The following is an 18,793-nucleotide window of genomic DNA, read 5'->3' on the forward strand; positions in this document are numbered from 1 at the left end:
TCTTTGGCTACTTTTATGTTTCTTCTTCTCATTTTGTTTTATTCTTCTTTTTAAATTTTTTTCTTCTTTTATGTGTTTTTTTTCATTTAAAAATTGTGAAAAAAAAAGAAGAAAGATAAACCTAGAAAATGTGTATAAGAAATAAAAATGCTTAAATCTTTTTACACAAAATACATAAACATATCAATTTTGAATTGGAAGCAAACTCATTGATTGACTATACAAAAACTTTTTAATAATAAGCACAAAATTTTGAAGAAAAACACAAATTATAAACAGAAAACAAATATATAAAATTATTGACGATACAGAAATTTTGTAATGATAGACACAAGTTTTTTTTAAAGAAAAAAGATTTTAAGAGTAATATAGGAAGTAAACACATAAATTGTTTGATTATAAATACAGAAACTTGTTAAACACAAATTTTTGAAGAGAAATACAAAGAAAACAAACAAAAACACCTAAATTTTGTGATAATAAACCAAAAATTTTTTAAAGGTAATTATTGACGATAGATACAGCAATTTTGTGATGAAAAACAGAGAAATAATTTGGCAATAAACACAAATTTTATGACCATAATTCAAGTTACATTTCTTAAAAAAAAAAATTAAGAGTAATGCTAGGTAACTAGTTTTTTAAGTCAATATTAGTCAATTTTTTTTAATTATTTTGCATCTCTTAACTTCTAAATCATGAATCATAAACTATTAATTCTATACCCTTAATTACAAACACTAAACCCTAAAATTAGTTAGTATTGACAAACTACAAGTTAGTTCTCCATAATTTTTTTTAACAGGGAAAGAACGATGACAGAGTGTATGAGGAAAAAAAATCTTGGATACATATAGTTTTAAAGTTAAAAAAAAAAAGAATAAAAAGAATAAAAATGAAATACGAAATCTCACTCAAATAAATAAGTCAAAATTGATCTCTTGCATGGATTCAAATTTATTTTTATTCGTTTACATGCACTTACAATAAATAGCAAATCCGGAACAGTTAAAATAGACTCCATAGGGAAATTGCTCGGAGTGATGTTCAATTGTTCATACATCGCTCAAAATTATTCAAATGAATAATTTATTCACCGAGTATTTTTGGTTCCACATTTATTAAGTTACATTGATCTGACAGATGATATTTTGTAAGCTGTTCCTTTGCTTTCCTTGTGAGTGACTCTTGTGCTCTTGAAGCATGTAGAATTTTGAAGCATCCCAATTATGATTCTTGAGCAATCACAAAGTGAAATGCTAATGTATCATACGATAGGATTGGTGCCATCAAATGTTAAAAGCACCTTATATAGCTCCGGGCGCCGGTCGCGAAATACCCCCCAACAATGTCTCTGGGATTTGATCTTGTCCAAATCGAATTGAGCAACAAGAACCGCTTCATGTTTATCATCAGCAGCTGCAACTATTTCTCCAGTTGGTCCTGATCAAAGATATCAAAGAGAAGATTAAACCGAAAAATCACAAGTAGTACTAAGCTACGCCTGCAGCTAAAAAGACTTAACATTTTCATAGTCGGATATTTTATGCGCAGAAAAGAGAAGAGCTGGATTACCTGCTATAAAGGAGTTTCCATAAAACGTAATCTCACTATTCCCATGCTCGGTCTCAATTACCTCTTTCCCTATCCTATTTGAAGCTACAAGAGGTACCTGCATTTGTTAAAATTAATCTAGTAAAAAAAAAATAGTAGCCCTTGGCAAATTGCAATTTCACATGCAGAAAAAAGATGGTAAAAAAAAAATTTCCTTTTCTCTTACATTCAGCAAAGCATGTATTGGATTCTTTTGTTTTAAAGGTTCAATGCGACAACTACCTTCAAGACTAGCAGTCGTATAGAGAAACAGTTGCAAGCATGGAATGCATGCATATATTACATAAATGAGAGATGGGAGAATACGCATCTCATCAGCATGCCCTATAATTATTAAAATTTATTATACTATAAATTGTAACATATGTGAATGTGGGTGGTTAAGTAGTACAAAATCCTACCAAATTAGCCCCAGCATGTCCTTGCATTACACGCTTCCAGTGGTCACGAGAGTCAAGACCCTGGTCTTGTGGTTCAGAACCAATAGCAGTGGGATAAAATAAAATCTCTGCACCTTGAAGCGCCATTGCCCGTGCTGCCTCAGGAAACCACTGGTCCCAGCAAATAGCTGACATGAAATAAGAGTTGTCAACTTTATTATCTAATTCCTTCCTTCAGCACAATTTGGTATCAGGAAGAACAATAAAAAATGTAACTTTGAATATTGTTTTAGATAGCTAGTATAAAGCTAAAGTAAAAATTAGCATTTTTAGAAAGAAAATTTGAGAGATTCAAAATCCTTCAATAAGTCTTAGAAATCTTCCTATGAAGCGTACATGTAAAATGAACAGAATGTAAACAGTCAATAATCACAATTTCTCACCAACTCCAATCTTTGCAAATTTAGTCTGGAAAACCTGTTATGCAAAACACCAATGTTACAAAATATTCGGTAGTCACAAAAAGGAATCACAAAAACCAAGCTTATTCAAAGCAGAGAAAATTATTACAGGCAATCCCAAGCACTCACCTTAAATCCAGTGTCACCGGGATTAAAATAGAACTTTTCCTGGTAACCTATATGGGGATTATTTAATGAGTTAGGACAATTGTACACATACTATATTGTGCATAAATAACTTAACACGCGATACCTGGTCCATCTGGAATATGGGATTTTCTATAAATCCCAATATCACTCCCATCAGCATCAATTATGGCTATTGAATTATAATGTGCGTTGTTTGCCTCCTCGAAGAAGCTAACTGGTATGACTATGCCTAACTCTTTTGCAAGTTCCTGCATCCTACATTACAAAGGTTGAAACAAAAATAAGATCCACTACAGAATTACACAGACACAGTAAATAATTGTTAATATAGTTCCACTAATTGGCACACAAACACTAATAGAAAAGCAAATTACAGAAGAAACTTCTTTTGTTTCTTTACCTGAGAATCGTAGGATGATCCTTATATGGCTTAGCTCTTTGAATGTAATCTTCTCTTTGTGCTTGACAGAAGTAATAACCTTCAAAGAGTTCCTGAAATTAGTCATGCATCATTAAGAGATCCTTAACACACAACCCATCAGGGTTTTCAGAGACTCCAGTAATTTCACCCAGGGAAAATAAAGTAAGAACAGAAATCCCTTTTGCCACATACATATTCTACTAATCCTTTAGTGGGCATTTGTTTCAACATCGAAAGTTAAAAACTAAAAATTAAATTTAAAACTTAAACCAAACATGGGAATGATATATTTCCATGGATAATTCCCTGGAACAAATTAGAATTCCTTGAAACAAATCCCACTTAGCATTAGTAAAAAGTTAAAGAAATTAACATAACACTGTGTGGCATTGGATCTTCTATGATTGACATGTCAAATAATTACAAAACACTGCCAGGGAAAGGCATTCAGCCCAGGTATTAATTATGCACACCTGAATGAGAACAATGTTTGCACCCTGTTTATGAGCATCTCTAACCAGCCTGGAGCAAACAAAAGCATCACATATCATACATTCCACTTTTGTGATTGAATAATATATACATAGTCTCGTATCAGCACATATAAGAAATAGGAAATGAATAACAAAGCTCGGCAAATAGAATAGAAGTCAAAAACACAAATAAAACTAAAGTAATCTTTTAAATATAAATTGGAAGTCAAAAAAGACAGGAAAACTCAAAATGACGATCCTTCCTGAACTAACATTGAGATTGCCAATTCATTCGGGAAAAGGTTGCTCAACGATTGATTGAGTTAATCTTACAACCCATTATCAGTTACTTTCGAAATTCAGAAAACTTTAGTTGTATCTCCAATCAATAACCATCTGATTAAATTACAGCTCAGTTTTCAAGTTAGTTACTAGTTAACTAGTTTGTTAGTTTATGTTATGTTTATTTGCAGGAGATCTGCAGCTGTATATATGCTATATTATTTCCAATATTGAATGACACCTTGATTTATTCAAGAACAGCAATAACCAATGGCAAACCCGTAGTGTAATAAGAACGACATTGATACTCAGGAACATGGCATATGGAAACATCAGATGCTGATTCAAACTCCGTGGCAAAGTTCAAACAACAGCAGTACATATTCTTGCATATATAAAGATTATTTGAGCAGGACAAATAAACCATTAACATCAAATAATTTTAAACTGACATGACAACTACTTATGTTAACATAGGGATTCCCAACCAGCAAAAATGGCAAGTTAAGCAATGTCAATCTCCCTTGTGCACACACACTGCTCCAAGGAAGCTGTCACATCTCATATGGCATATGGAATTCCATTCTAATGTTCATACTATTTGTTCAAAATGTGAAATATATTCAGATGATTCAAGAGCTAAAAGGGATTCTTTGAACATGGGCAACTCATAAACTAGTATAGCAAGGTCGATATTTCCGAAAATGAATTCAATTCCAAACATGGGTTTCATGAGCCCAGATCAAAACGCAATTGATTGAAAGAGAATACGGAGTAAGAAGACGACCTTTCGGCAGTGTCAACATTGGTATCGACATCGTCGGTGCAGGCAAACTGCAGTGCTGATACCACCACGTTCCTGCCCATGTCCTCTATCTGTAGTAGCAAAACATCGCAAAGCAAAGCAAGAATATTTGTAAGCAATACAGCAATAATGATAAAACAGTAGAAGCAGGATATATTAATTATAACTCAAGGTTCCGAAAACCGGACATCAAACCTCATGTATCTATATATTCTATTATAACCTTATTTGCATTAATTCTCTTAGCCTTTGGCACTGCCATTAGAGGAGCTTAAAGCCCACACATAAAAAGAGGCAAAAACACAGAGAGAATCACTACCTTGCATAACAGAGGAGAGGAGACTGAGACTGAGGGAGTGGAAAACACGAACAATGAAGAGATGCGTCTAGGGTTTTTGGTTTAAAATTTAAAAAAACACAAAAAAAATTGGGTGACAGATATCTCAAAATTCGATTTCTGAAAATTAAAAAAATTCGCGTATGGGCTATGGCATCTCTATCTCTATTTACTCAAACAGAATATTCTCGCAAAGAAAGTGCAGTCATAATTGATTGATTGTTCATGATAAAATATTCCCATAATAATAATTTCTGAAACACGTTGATGCATCTTCATTTCATTTTAAGACAACAAAATTAAATATTTATTTTTTTATTTTTTTTTAACAAATTAAATACCACTTTTTAAACATCATAACAATTAAGTCACCAAAAAAAAAAACATCATAACAATTACCTAATAATTACACGTGGTCGCAGAGTTTGAAGCAGAGCAACGTGGCTTCCAGACGAACACGAATGCGAACTCGAATGGTGAACGGCGAGTGAACGCGAACGTGAGCGGCGAAGAACGCGAACGAAGAAGACAGCTGAACGAAAATGCGAACGTGAACGACAAACAAACGGCGACGGAAGAGCGGCTGAGCAGACAAAGACGATGGACGCCGAGCTCGAGGAAGTAGCCGCGATCGGTGACAGCGAGCAGGGGTTGAAGACTTGGAGCACGAGGAAAGTTAGATAGACAGACGGATGGTGAACTTTGAGTGAGACGGACGTCGGTGGTATGCCACTCCTTGCGGCGGTGGTGCAGGCTTACAGTGCTAGGGTTTTTTGTCTGGGTTTGTGTGATTTCTTTCTGAATGAAAGAAAGAAAGGGAGGAAGGGAGATAGAAACGAAGGAGCTTCCGTTTTGTGTAAACCGGCAAGGTTTCGATTCGGTCTGACTGTCCAGTTCTCGACCGGTTCAGCGGTTTTTTATCGGTTTTCTAATCTACAGTTTTACATGCTTGATTGGACCGTTATTGTTGTCGGTTCACATTGAACCGGTCCGACCGGCCAATTCAGTCTAATTTTTAGAACTATAAACGTCAAATCCAAGGTCTTTTAACAGAAGGTGAACACCCTTCCCCTGCTTCTCAATCTCGAGAGGCTGAGAACAATTTCATTCAAATCTATTTCAAATCAAAGGATATATACAATAGGAACGATTTGCATCGATGATAACAATTTCCATTAGATACAATGAGAACAATTTTATCAACAAGAACAATTTTCGTCAGATCTATATATTACAAAATGCTCCTATAAAAACCTTACAACAATAATTATTTCGGACTAACCAGACTTGCTGGATACCGGACGGCGAAGAGGCTGACGACTGCGATGAAGACAGATCTTGCTGGAGGCGCCGGAGACCGGACTGCAAGCTGCGACGGAGAGCGCGTTGGAGTCTGGAGCCGGCGACGAAGATCTGGATGGAGGCTGCGCGATTCTCCTCAGGATTCTGCCTCTACTTCTCCGCGCGACAAAGACGGCGACAATTTGACCTCTGACGCGACTATTCTGCCTCTGACAATTCTCTCAGGCACACGATGATGACCACGTTCCCCTCGGGCTGGGTCTACCGCGACGACGGCTCTGCGGTGACCTTGAGAGTGAGAAGGGGAAGCAGTTAGAGGGGAAGAGCCTGGCGGGCTGGGGTCTTTAAAATCAGGAACTAATCCCTCAAGTTTCCAACGTGTACTTCAACAATACAGACGTTAGGTTATGGGAATCGAATCGGTTATCGAATCGCTCTAATTACTGGTTTATTAGTTTATTAGTCTAATCGATTTAATTGTGATTTAACAAAAAAAAATCGTTTTAGAATAAAATAATAAATAAACTTTTTTGTGTTTTAGATTACACAGAAAAAAATCAATTACTTGAAATACTTGCATACAAACATGCCCAGTCCTAACAACAGCTTCCAATGGATTCAATGGATTCTTCGTTGGGTTCTTCTCCTGTTCTCAAAACCTTGGTTGTAATCATGATAAGTCTCTAAACTAATTCATTAATTTATGTAATTTAAAACCCAAATCTTAAATTACATGCGACCAATATATAATTAATTTTATCATACAATTGATCTTATTTTTAATACGTTTTTTCACGTAATTTTTTTATTTTGTCTAAATCTTATATATATTTTTTTATGTCTTATATTGCAATATTTTTTTTGGAGTCAATAAAAATCAATGCCTCAAATTTTAAATTATAGAAAATATGATACTATGTTATAAAATTATTTTTTCTAATAATTTAAACTCATAAAAAAGTATATGATTGGGATAAAACTATCTTAAATTTGCTACATATGATGCCTGGTTTAGAAAACAACAATAAAATTATGGATTCTTCTGATACATATATTATGGGTATTATTATACACGTATATATATATTTTTTTAATCACAGGAAGACATGAATTCAGCTCTTATTTTCATATCTTTTTTTATTCAGTATATTTTGAATTGACGGTATTTATGATATAGAATAAGAGCAGCATTTTCAATTCAAATCTTTTTTATTTTTTAAATTATCAAGACAGATTTTTTCTTCTTTTGGATTAAGGAAGAAATGTGATTTTAAATGCAGTCTAATTTTAAAATGATTTATCCAAAAAATATACCTCTTCTTAGTTGCTATAAAAGCCTAGGAAGTATGGTCTTATACTGTTACCATACATACTTGCTAGAATTTACGTTTGCTCTTATTTTTTTCTCTAGAGAAAAAATGGATAGACAATATGATTTGTTAGAGATGATTGCATCGCCAAAAGAGAGCGAGAAGATTCATATAAGAGTAATCAGACTTTGGTCTTTATCAAAATTCAAAGATCCCAAATCTAATAGCTCCATTGAAATGGTATTGATAGATGAGCAGGTATTTCTAATTTATTCATTCACACAATTGTTTCTCTGTTTTCATACACATAGTCTCACATTTGTATGATCCCCACTCTCCTAATTATTAAAATTTCAATCTCAACAGTTTTATGTTTTTCTTGGGACCATTCAATTAAAAATTGAACAAAAATAAAATCAAATTGTATATTTTCCTGCAAGAAAACGTAAAATTTTTTTTATAAAAGAAGATTTTGCAATCAAAAAGAGATTTAAATTTTAACTCAGTTAAATATTGTTTCATTTAAATTTTGTTTAATAAAAAAATTTATATAATTTTATGTATCATTCTTATAATGTCCTATAACAATTAAATAATACTTTAAAAATTAATGTGTCTTATTTTTATTTAAATTTTGTATTAAAAATTTTCACTAAGGAAATATAATTTTTTTTAGGCAAAATAATTTATCAATCTGATTGTATTACATAATATGCCTATATTTAATGTATGCCATTTCAATTGGTTGAGGTGTCAATTTTTTGTTATAGGTATAGGACTAAAAAATTGTATTATTTAGTAAAATTTTTCTTCAATTTGTTATTGGCTTTGTTTTCTATTATTATGCGTTTTATTTTAACATATCTAAAGACAGATTTCATATATATAGCAACTAAAGAATTAATACCCTCAAAGGTATCGTTGGTAAGGAGTACTAACCTATTTATTTTTTGTTTTTTCACGAACTTTGATTTTTAGGCCCTAATTATTTATAAACAAATTTTGTTTAATAAAAAAATTTATATAATTTTATGTATCATTCTTATAATGTCCTATAACAATTAAATAATACTTTAAAAATTAATGTGTCTTATTTTTATTTAAATTTTGTATTAAAAATTTTCACTAAGGAAATATAATTTTTTTTAGGCAAAATAATTTATCAATCTGATTGTATTACATAATATGCCTATATTTAATGTATGCCATTTCAATTGGTTGAGGTGTCAATTTTTTGTTATAGGTATAGGACTAAAAAATTGTATTATTTAGTAAAATTTTTCTTCAATTTGTTATTGGCTTTGTTTTCTATTATTATGCGTTTTATTTTAACATATCTAAAGACAGATTTCATATATATAGCAACTAAAGAATTAATACCCTCAAAGGTATCGTTGGTAAGGAGTACTAACCTATTTATTTTTTATTTTTTCACGAACTTTGATTTTTAGGCCCTAATTATTTATTAACAGTCTTTTATATTTTTATTTTTAATATATATTAAACAAATTTATTTTCAATCTGATGAAGTCATGTCACAATAAGATTCCCGTCTTACTTGCAATTTATATATATCAGAAAAATTAATCTTTGCCTTTTATTTTATTGTATTTTTTTTCATGAATTTTTTAGATAATTCAATATATGTTTTTATTAAGAGTTAATTTAAAGGAAAAGAATTCAATCTAAATACTAAGTCTTTCAATAAGTATGCGTGGAGAACTAGACGTGTATGTATATATATATATATATATATATATATATATATATATATATATATATATATATATATATATATAGAAAAGATATACACCAGAAAAAAAAATTCAAAAAGTTTGACTGTTAGACATGAGGAATTATAATGGAAAAGAGAATCATTTAAATTGAGAAGGGAGGAAGGGATATTTGGCCAATAAAGAGGGGGATTTGGGAACTTTTAGCAAAATTTTTAGAATATTTTAATTAGATATATAGTTAAAATTACATATTCTAATTATTGTCTCAATATATAGTTAAATATATATTTAAAATATAACGATAGTTTATATTAAAGTATTAAACATTTGAATTCATTATTTATATATTCTTCTTTAGTTGAATATAAATTCGTTATTAATGTTTAATACTTAATATTTTAGATTTAAATTATATTTTTAATTTATTCGGTTATAAATATTGAAAGAAATTTTTTATATAAATTTTGTTTGTTTATTTAGTTGGACCTTATTGGTACTGGGTGTAGAAAGTGAATAATAAAATTTTTTTCTTTAAGAAAAAATAGGAAACAACTATGCATGCTTCTATAGGTGAGGATCTGATATCTGTATTTGAATCATTGATATCGAAAGAAACTATATATGTTTTTACATACTTTAGAGTTAACAATAACTATGGGTTGTATCGCACAACATCGCATCAATTTCGGTTGTTTTTTCAAGAAAGAACAACTGTCTTATCTTCTTTCTGTGACGCAATACCGTTATATGGTATTAAGTTGGTTCTTTTTAGGGAAATTATGGGATACTCTCTTTATCATCCTTTTTTGGTTGGTAAGTGTATAATTTATGACAAGTACACAAGTTGATTTTTCTTTTGTAATTATGACAAAATATCACTAAAACGTGTAATTTGGGCACAATTTTCTGTTTGATACTTATTTAAGACGTTGCTGGAGTTATGACCGGTGTAGAGGGTGAGAGGGAATATGTGAACAATGACAAACTTATTAATATGATGATCATTCATATTGAGAATGACGGGTACGTTTTTTCCAACAACCCTAACTCATCACTTAATATGTTTATATAAGTAATTTTTTATTTTTTAAATAATTTTTATTTTCTATACAGTTTAAAGCTTAATATTATTGTTCTTGGAGAGATGGTGGATCGGATCAAAGGTTTGGTGGCATCGGACGAACAACAACTGCCAATAGTTATTTTTCAATTTGGAAGGGTAAAAAATGCTGGAGAATGTGAAAAAATGATTATTATCAAATGATTATATCTTATTATAACTATTTCTACTAATTATTGAGATGTAAAAGGAGTTAATACTCTTTTTCAGTGATAAAAAAATTAATAGTTTGTGTGTGAATTGCTGAAATGAGATAAAAGACTAATAGTAATAAGAATTTTATGTATAACGTATAATATTTATAACTTTAAATGTATTACGATTAATATTATTATTATTATTATGATTATTTTAATGTAAATATTTATTATATTTAATTAGTTATTTATGTTTTTATTTAATAATAATATGTAATAAATTAATTAATTACCGGGGTTATAATTTAATTGTGTCATTTTGTTGTCATATTTGTATTAGAATAGATTTATTTTCTAACTACAAAATATTGTGAATATTGAAACTCACATCTTTGTATATTATGAAGGAGAGACACATTTTTTTATGTTTTGTTCATTTTTATGTTCAATGTGGTGGATTGTTTATTTTTTTTAGAATTAACTATTATTAACAATTATTTGCTCAGACACTGTTAAGTTATTATTATTTTAATTGGTATTTTTTTCATTGTACGTCGTATATATTCCAATTACTTAAGTATACTTTTTCAAAAGTTTCAATTTATATATGAATTTATGTAGTAAAATTATTATTTATTTTGGTAAGCTATAATTGAATAATTGTTATTTATAGTTTACCGTTTGAAATATTATTAGAATCATATTATATAGTTCCAGTGCGAATTAAATTATATGAGAATGTTTAATATTAAATAAATATTTATTTATTTTCTATATATATATATATATATATATATATATATATATATATATATATATATTAAGAAACATTAACGAAAGGACTAATTCACTTTTTTATAACATACTTTTTGTGAATTATATATAATAAGGGTTTTTTTGTGTGTTTAATATAAAAATAATTTTTTATAATCAATGTGTTTTTCTTAAAATAATTTTTAAATTACTCTGTATTCAATTTATGACTGAGAATTTGTTATCAAAATAGAAATGTAATACAAAAATATTTATAAAATTTAATAAATATTAGAATTGAGTAGAAAATTTTTTAAAACTATAGTGTATTGATCGGAGAACAAGTAGTGACTCATGAGTTTTTGGTTAGATACTTGGTGGTTCAAGAAAGGTTGTCAATAGAAGGAAGGTTATACTATTAATATTTTCATATAGTAAAAACAGTTGAGATAAGTAAAGATTTTTTTAAATGTCATTGGAAATACTCTTTTTTTTTAATTTCTAAAATTTAATTGGTTGAAGTGATACAAACTATTAGTATATAAAATTGGATAAACGAGGTATCACCGGTTTTTTATTTCTTTTGATTGTAAATCCTATGTTGAATTACTTAAGTATTAATCAATTAATATATAATTTTAAACTGTATTTTTGTTGTTATATAATATTTTTTATTATTTTATATTTACATTAAATATTTTTTTATAAATCATTGCTAAAATAAAAAGTTTTACTAATTAATTAGGTTCACATTAGATTATAGTTGTTTTTTTAAATCTATGGACACTTGATTATTTTTCATTCGATAATTCTTCTGTCATGTATAATTGTACAACTCATTTAAGCAATGATTGTTGTATATAGGTACTAATATTATATAGAACATTATGTATGGTACTAGACTCTTGATAAATCTAGATGTTCCTGAGGCTTTGATGCTTCGAAAAAGGTATTGTACCAATATTATGACTTATTTATGGTTGTGTATATTGACTATATTTTTGTGGCGTCGTGATTGATAAGTAGCGTGTACTATAGAGAGATCTCGAAGTACCTATCTGTGATTTCTGGCAAACCGGCATATCTTGATGAAGATGAAGTTTTATATTCTACTGGGAAGAAGACAATAAAAGAGTTACGTGCGGCTGCAGATGTGAGTGCTTTATAGAAAACTATTTTTTTGTTTGTTTCATTGTTTTTTTTTAACTTTCAAACTGTTCCTATGTAGATTGGATTCTATGTTGTTCTAGCAACTATTCTTGATGTTGAACCCGTTCCAAGTTGGTGGTATAAATCATGTGTTTTCAGCGTGAAGACAGAAGCTAATGTGAATGAATACTTCTGCGATGGCTGTAATAGGGACGTGAATAATGTGATTTACAGGTATGACTCTAATTAGACTTATTTGTGCAATTTTTTCATAAAAAAGCAATATAGTTAACTATTGATTGTGTTGATTTTTAAATGATTTAGCAATATTTGGCTTAATACCAATAGTTATTAAAAACAAAAACTGCTTTGGTTGATGGAAATATGGTCTAGCCACAAAAAAATGGCAAACAAAGATAGAGTGCACAGAAAAAATTCATATACCTACAATAAATTTATACCAAAGTCTCCTCTGCTAGGCTACAATCTAGAAAACTGATATATTTAAAAAAATTATGTTTGAGCCTCTAAATTATGTTAAATATAATTTTTATGATTTTGTTGTAACTAAAGAGTGACAGGCCAAGTGTTAATTGATGTTTTTGAATAAAAGAAAACAGGTATAAGTTGAATTTATTGGTTTTTGACGGTACTGCTACAACGAATTTTGTTGTGTTCGATAAGGAGGTCGCAGCTTTACTCGGACGAACCTGTACTGAAATGGTGAAAGAGTTGAATGTATGTAAAACCAATTTCGTTGATCACGTTATGATTGTCAATCAAAGATGTTTGTTTATTTAACACGATAAAAATGTAATATTTTTGGTGTAGAAAAAAGGGGAAGCAAGCAAAGCTCCTAGTGGTTTTAATGAGTTTTTTCTTGATAAGGAGTTTTTATTCAAGGTCGAACTAGAAACTACTGGATGGTGCGATTCTTATGATGTATCGGTGATACGTTCTGATTCTACCAGTTTACCAAGTTGGAGGGACGCTCAAGGCCTAGTAAAATCTGGTGTACTCCCTGCTAGTCCTGTTAACCCTGTTCAAGTATGATTTTTTTTATTTTTTGTTGATTTTAGACTATGTATATTAAGGCTTAATTTGCCAAATATGAGGTGTTATTTATTTATTTTTTCATTGTTTTTCTATGTAGCCTCGAGGTGAAGATAAATGTTCTGTTTGTGATGAGTCACCTGATCCAAATGTGAAAAATTCGCCTGTTACTAAGAGACCTGTTGTCAGGGTATTCATTTAGTCTTCACTTATATAGCCTCTTTTATATTTCAGATTTCATTTTTTGGTTAAAATCTTAATTATACATTTTTATTTTGTTTTGTTTAAAGTGCCTGTTAGATGAGTTTAACATGTCTGGAGCTTCATCCGTAAAAAAGTAGCTACTGTGAAACATGAGATTTTTCATGTAATGAAGATAAAGGAGCATGTTTTAAAGGTTTAGTGGAGTCTTGGCTATAGCTATTGTCTATTGAGAGAACATATATTATTCAAATTTTAAGATATTTTAAATTGAACAATTGTTATTTTGATTTATTTAATTATCTATGTTTTTTTGGACATACTAATGACACTAGAAGTACTTTCTTCTTATTTTGATACAAGTCGAACATGACTCTAATATATAAGTCAATAATTATGGGTATTATTAGCATATATATATATATATATATATATATATATATATATATATATATATATATATATATTTAGACGTTATTTATTTTTTATTAAAATTGATGGAATACTTTAGAATAGAGATTTTTTTACTAATGGAATATGAGTCAATAATTATGTCTGCTATTTCTATTTTTTTTATTTATTTTTAACTATCGTTTTTAGATTTTAGTTTTTTTTCTTAAACCAGTAATAGTGGAATTTTATTGATGCTAGATAAAATTATAGAAGAATCTACGAAGCACTATAAATTATTGCTCTTTCAATCAAATCATACCACATACAAAAATAAATTAAATTAAATAAATCGAATTTGCATATCTATATAATTTAATTCGATTTAGATAAATACGTAGTAAATTAAATTCATAATGTTTTAATTATATTCAACTTCTGAATAATTATTATAATGATATGGGTATTTTATATAAAAATTAATACAAAAATAATTTAAATTCTGTACAATATTTTTTTTATTTATGAGCTAATTTATTAATATATGTAATTTAAAACCCTAATCCCAAATTGCATGCGACCCATATATAATTAATTTTATCACACAATTGATCCTATTTTTAATACGCCTTTTCACGTAATTTTTTTGTCTAAATTTTGTATTTTTTTATTTGTTTTGTGTTGCAATATTTTTTTTGGAGGCAATAAAAATCAAAGTCTCGAATTTTAAATTATAGAAAAGGCATATGAATGGGGGATAAAACTATTTTAAATTTGCTGTGTATGATGCCTGGTTTAAAAAATAACAATTAAAGGATGAGATGACCACAGATTTGTTGAAATAGGAGTGGTTCACAAAGAAGACGGCACAAATTTTAAGCAATCATGACATGGTGCTGATATATATTATTCATATTCTAAATTCTTCGACCTGAAACTCAAAATCCACAAATAAAAATTAGTATATGGATTTTTCCGAAATAAAATAATAACAATAATAAAAAGTAATTTTAATTTATTATTAATTAATCACTGAACGTTAAATTATTAAATAAAAAATATTATTAAATGAGAGTAATTACTGAATGAGAGTGATTGTTAGGGTGTTGGTGTTATATGCTGCTGTGACTCATTAAAGTAGGTTATATTATATTTATGACTCCGTAAATAGAAACTTTTTATTTCGTTCAAAAAAGAAAACTATTGATTTAAAATAAAATAATATCTTTGATTCTTTCCAACAAATTATAACATATACACATTAATATTTTAGCCCAGTCCAAAATACAATAACTCTATATAAGAACTCTACAATTACATATAATCTATCATATTCAACATTTGATTATTAGATATTTTTTGAAAGTGTTACTGTTGCACATTGCACCACATTTCTATGTAAGTTTTATTTATTTTTTTTATTTCAAATAAATTTTTTAAGTGTTGATTAGTGTTTTGTTGATTAGTGTTTTCATTTTATTTTATTCAACTACTTTACAATTTTATTTTTTTACTGTTCACATGTTATAAACTTATTAGCTTAGTAATTGAAAATAAATGATATTTGTATAATTGTTAAATATTTGAAAAAAATAAGACTATTATACACTCTCTAAAAGTGCTGTTACTACACAATACACTATGTTTTATGTAAATTTCATATGTTTTATGTAAGTTTCATTTTCTTTTATCAGATAGGTTAAAGTTTGTTGATTTGGATATTAATTTTTATTATTCATTTAATGTAATTATCCAAAAAAATTATTTCATTATTTATAAAATAAATTTAAAAATTATATATCACGAAAAATATGCGGTACCACTTTTTAAAAGTATATTATTATTATTATTGAAGCATACCACAAAGTTGTATTTAATTTTTAATACGTAGTTTAATTTTTAATATTTAAATTTTAAATGACTAAAATTATTCTATGTTAAATATTTTGTTTTTAACTAATTTTTTATGTTATACGTTGATTAAAAAAATGTGATTTATTGATCACTTCTAAATTCAAATTTAAAAATTGTCGTGCAGGAGTATATGTTTTCAATTAATTATTTGATAATATATAATATAAAATTAGTTTGCTTAAGATAGCTATATTTAAATTGGTTTGGCTTTTATATATATATATATATATATATATATATATATATATATATATAATTTTAATTAAATTATTAATTTGTGAATTAAAAGTCACTGTTAATATATTTTTACATATTTAAAAATTAAGTTTTTTACTTTTTAAGTAAAATTTATACTTCATAAATTAATCAATAGATAATCAGTATTGTAAGTTAATGAATATTTAAAATTTAACTTCAAAATAAGTATTAAAATTTGAAAATTTGTATTTGTAACTCATTGTTGCGGAAGAAGTACATTATAGATAAATGACTTAACAACGATAATGTATCCCACTCTAATCACACAATTCAATATTGCAAGGTTAAGACAAAAGATAATTTTGGCAAGAAAATGAAAAAGACTTGATGATAATGAGTCTGCTTTCTTTTGTGCTTCTGGTAAGTGTTTTTCTAAAACTTTTTTAATTTCTATTTTTTATGGGAAATACAGTTTAAGCTATCATTATTGTTGAGAATATTAATGAAGTAGTTTGTACTATACATAATTTTTTAAATATTTTAGTTTAGTAATTTGAAAATTGTAAATAACTATTCATCTTTATATTTTTTAAATTCATATTTAATAAGCTATAAATTACATAAAAACTATGCAATTTTCAAATCTTCATGTACTATTTAGGTTAAATAATTATTTAATATTATTTAAAATATACTCTATCATAATTTAAAATAATATACTATTTAATCTAAATTAATACATAAAACTCTATACTAATTGGAAAAATATAAAATTTGATGCTTTTGTGTAGATCTATTTAACTCGATTTAAATAAATTAAAATATTAAAATTATATTTAAATTTAGAGTTTTATTTGTTATTTAAATTAAATTGTATTTATTTTTAAGTCATGACTGAGTATATTTTAAATAACATGATATAGATACTCATTGATTTAGTTTAATAATTTAAAAAATAATTCAATAAAACTAAACCAATATAAAAAAAATTTAATTACGAAAGTATACTACTAAAATTATATAAAATCAAATATGAGATTAGTTAATTGAATAATTATTATTTGTGTTTCATTTATTTTTCTTGACTTAACAGTGTCGAAGAACAACACTAATACAAATTTTGACATACATAAAAATATGCATCATATTACTACAAGTCAAAGAACAGTGTATCGAGAAACTGGTACCTCATCTAATATTCTCAATTTACAATCCAGTGAGGATAAATGTGACATTTTTCTCACTGTAATTGACTCATATTTATCTAAATTTAATTTATATAGGTTTAATGACAAAAATTTTCTATATATTTCTCATTACTCATTCATAAGGAAGCAATTATCTATGCATGGTGTACACTGTGCCTCGCATAGAATTTTTGGACAGAAAAATACTCCTCTTAATTATGTAAGACCTTCTACATCAGAAGTAAGATCTAAATCTTTAACTCTACAGACGGATCCCTCATTGACAAGAACTCCATTGTCCGTGTTAACAAATAGTACATATAATTAATGATTGCCAAATGATTCATACACCAATATTTAATAAAAAGTATACTTCATCAGAAATCATTTATATAACATAGATTTATTACAATTCTAGCATACTCCAGTGTACAAGAACCCGCCAATAATCTAACTGAAGTCGTTCCACAAAATCAGCTTCCATCACACTCCGATTCTCATAGATTGTGCCTAACAGAAAGGTAATTTAGAAAAGATGATCACCATTATTATATTCTTTTTTTCTATAGTTTCTATGGTTTAATTGAATAAAATTAAACTTTTTGTAAAGAAGTTCTACTATAATTGGGGTGCAAAAAGGACAATCTTCTTCTGTTGTTGCTTCGGTGGCTATTAATTTGGCACAACTTTATGAAGATGTAAATTTATCGACTGTTAAGATGTACCCAGCAAGTTGAACACAGTGGCCAACATGTTGACCCTTTTGTTGATGATGAAGGTAATTTCTCATTATATCAAGAATTTAAGTTTGTAGTTTACAAGAGATATGAATTATTAGTAATACATCAAAATGATTATGTTTGCATTTTTTATATTTTTTTTACTATAGTTTTGAATAGTTATGATGATTCAATGTTGGGTGTGGATATGGAAAATAATTTTATACCATCCTCAGAAACCTTAGACGGTATGTAAAATTTTTATTTGTATATTTATTTGCATCTTTGTGTACATCATGGACTAAATTGTATCGGTATGATAACTGAGTAGCTAAAGAGAGTTCATTCAGCAGATGTCTGGGATATAGAAAATTCTATTTATCAATGTCAACATTGTAAAGCATGAATGTGGTCTGGAAAAAGGCTTGCTAAATCCAAACAGTCGCTCCAACCAAAGTTTTATTATGTTGTATGGAAGGAAAGATCGAGTTTCCTCTACTTTCTGTGCCTCCTGATGAGCTCATTCAGCTTCATACTGGAGGAGATCAAAGAAGTATTCGTTTCCTAAAAAATATAAGGATATTTAATTCAATGTTTTGTTTTACATCAATGGCTTAAAAAATTGACCGTGGGGTGAACAATAGGACTGCTCCTCCAATTTTTAAGCTTTGGGATCAAAACTACCATAGCATTGATAGTTT

At 28.1% G+C, this 18,793-nt stretch overlaps 1 protein-coding gene across 3 annotated transcripts; it reads right to left on the bottom strand.

Moving 5' to 3' along the window:
- Positions 1-923: 923 nt before the first annotated feature.
- Positions 924-6,670, bottom strand: LOC112749136 (N-carbamoylputrescine amidase). Of its 3 annotated transcripts, XM_025797406.3 has the most exons (11): positions 6,206-6,554; positions 5,323-6,015; positions 4,569-4,657; positions 3,500-3,548; positions 3,006-3,097; positions 2,709-2,860; positions 2,585-2,631; positions 2,438-2,471; positions 2,016-2,182; positions 1,576-1,672; positions 924-1,443 (listed from the first exon to the last, which is right to left on the bottom strand). In XM_025797406.3, the coding sequence occupies exons 3-11, from the start codon at positions 4,646-4,648 to the stop codon at positions 1,268-1,270; spliced, it is 894 nt and encodes a 297-aa protein (XP_025653191.1). In that variant the 5' UTR covers positions 4,649-4,657; positions 5,323-6,015; positions 6,206-6,554; the 3' UTR covers positions 924-1,267. The 3 variants fall into 3 exon arrangements, with proteins under 3 accessions (XP_025653191.1, XP_025653195.1, XP_025653202.1); XM_025797410.3 differs by lacking the exon at positions 5,323-6,015 and having other exon boundaries at positions 6,206-6,670; XM_025797417.3 differs by lacking the exons at positions 5,323-6,015; positions 6,206-6,554 and adding an exon at positions 4,906-5,239.
- Positions 6,671-18,793: the final 12,123 nt, after the last annotated feature.

This window comes from Arachis hypogaea, chromosome 2 (assembly GCF_003086295.3).
Source record: "Arachis hypogaea cultivar Tifrunner chromosome 2, arahy.Tifrunner.gnm2.J5K5, whole genome shotgun sequence".
Classification (NCBI taxonomy): domain Eukaryota; kingdom Viridiplantae; phylum Streptophyta; class Magnoliopsida; order Fabales; family Fabaceae; genus Arachis; species Arachis hypogaea.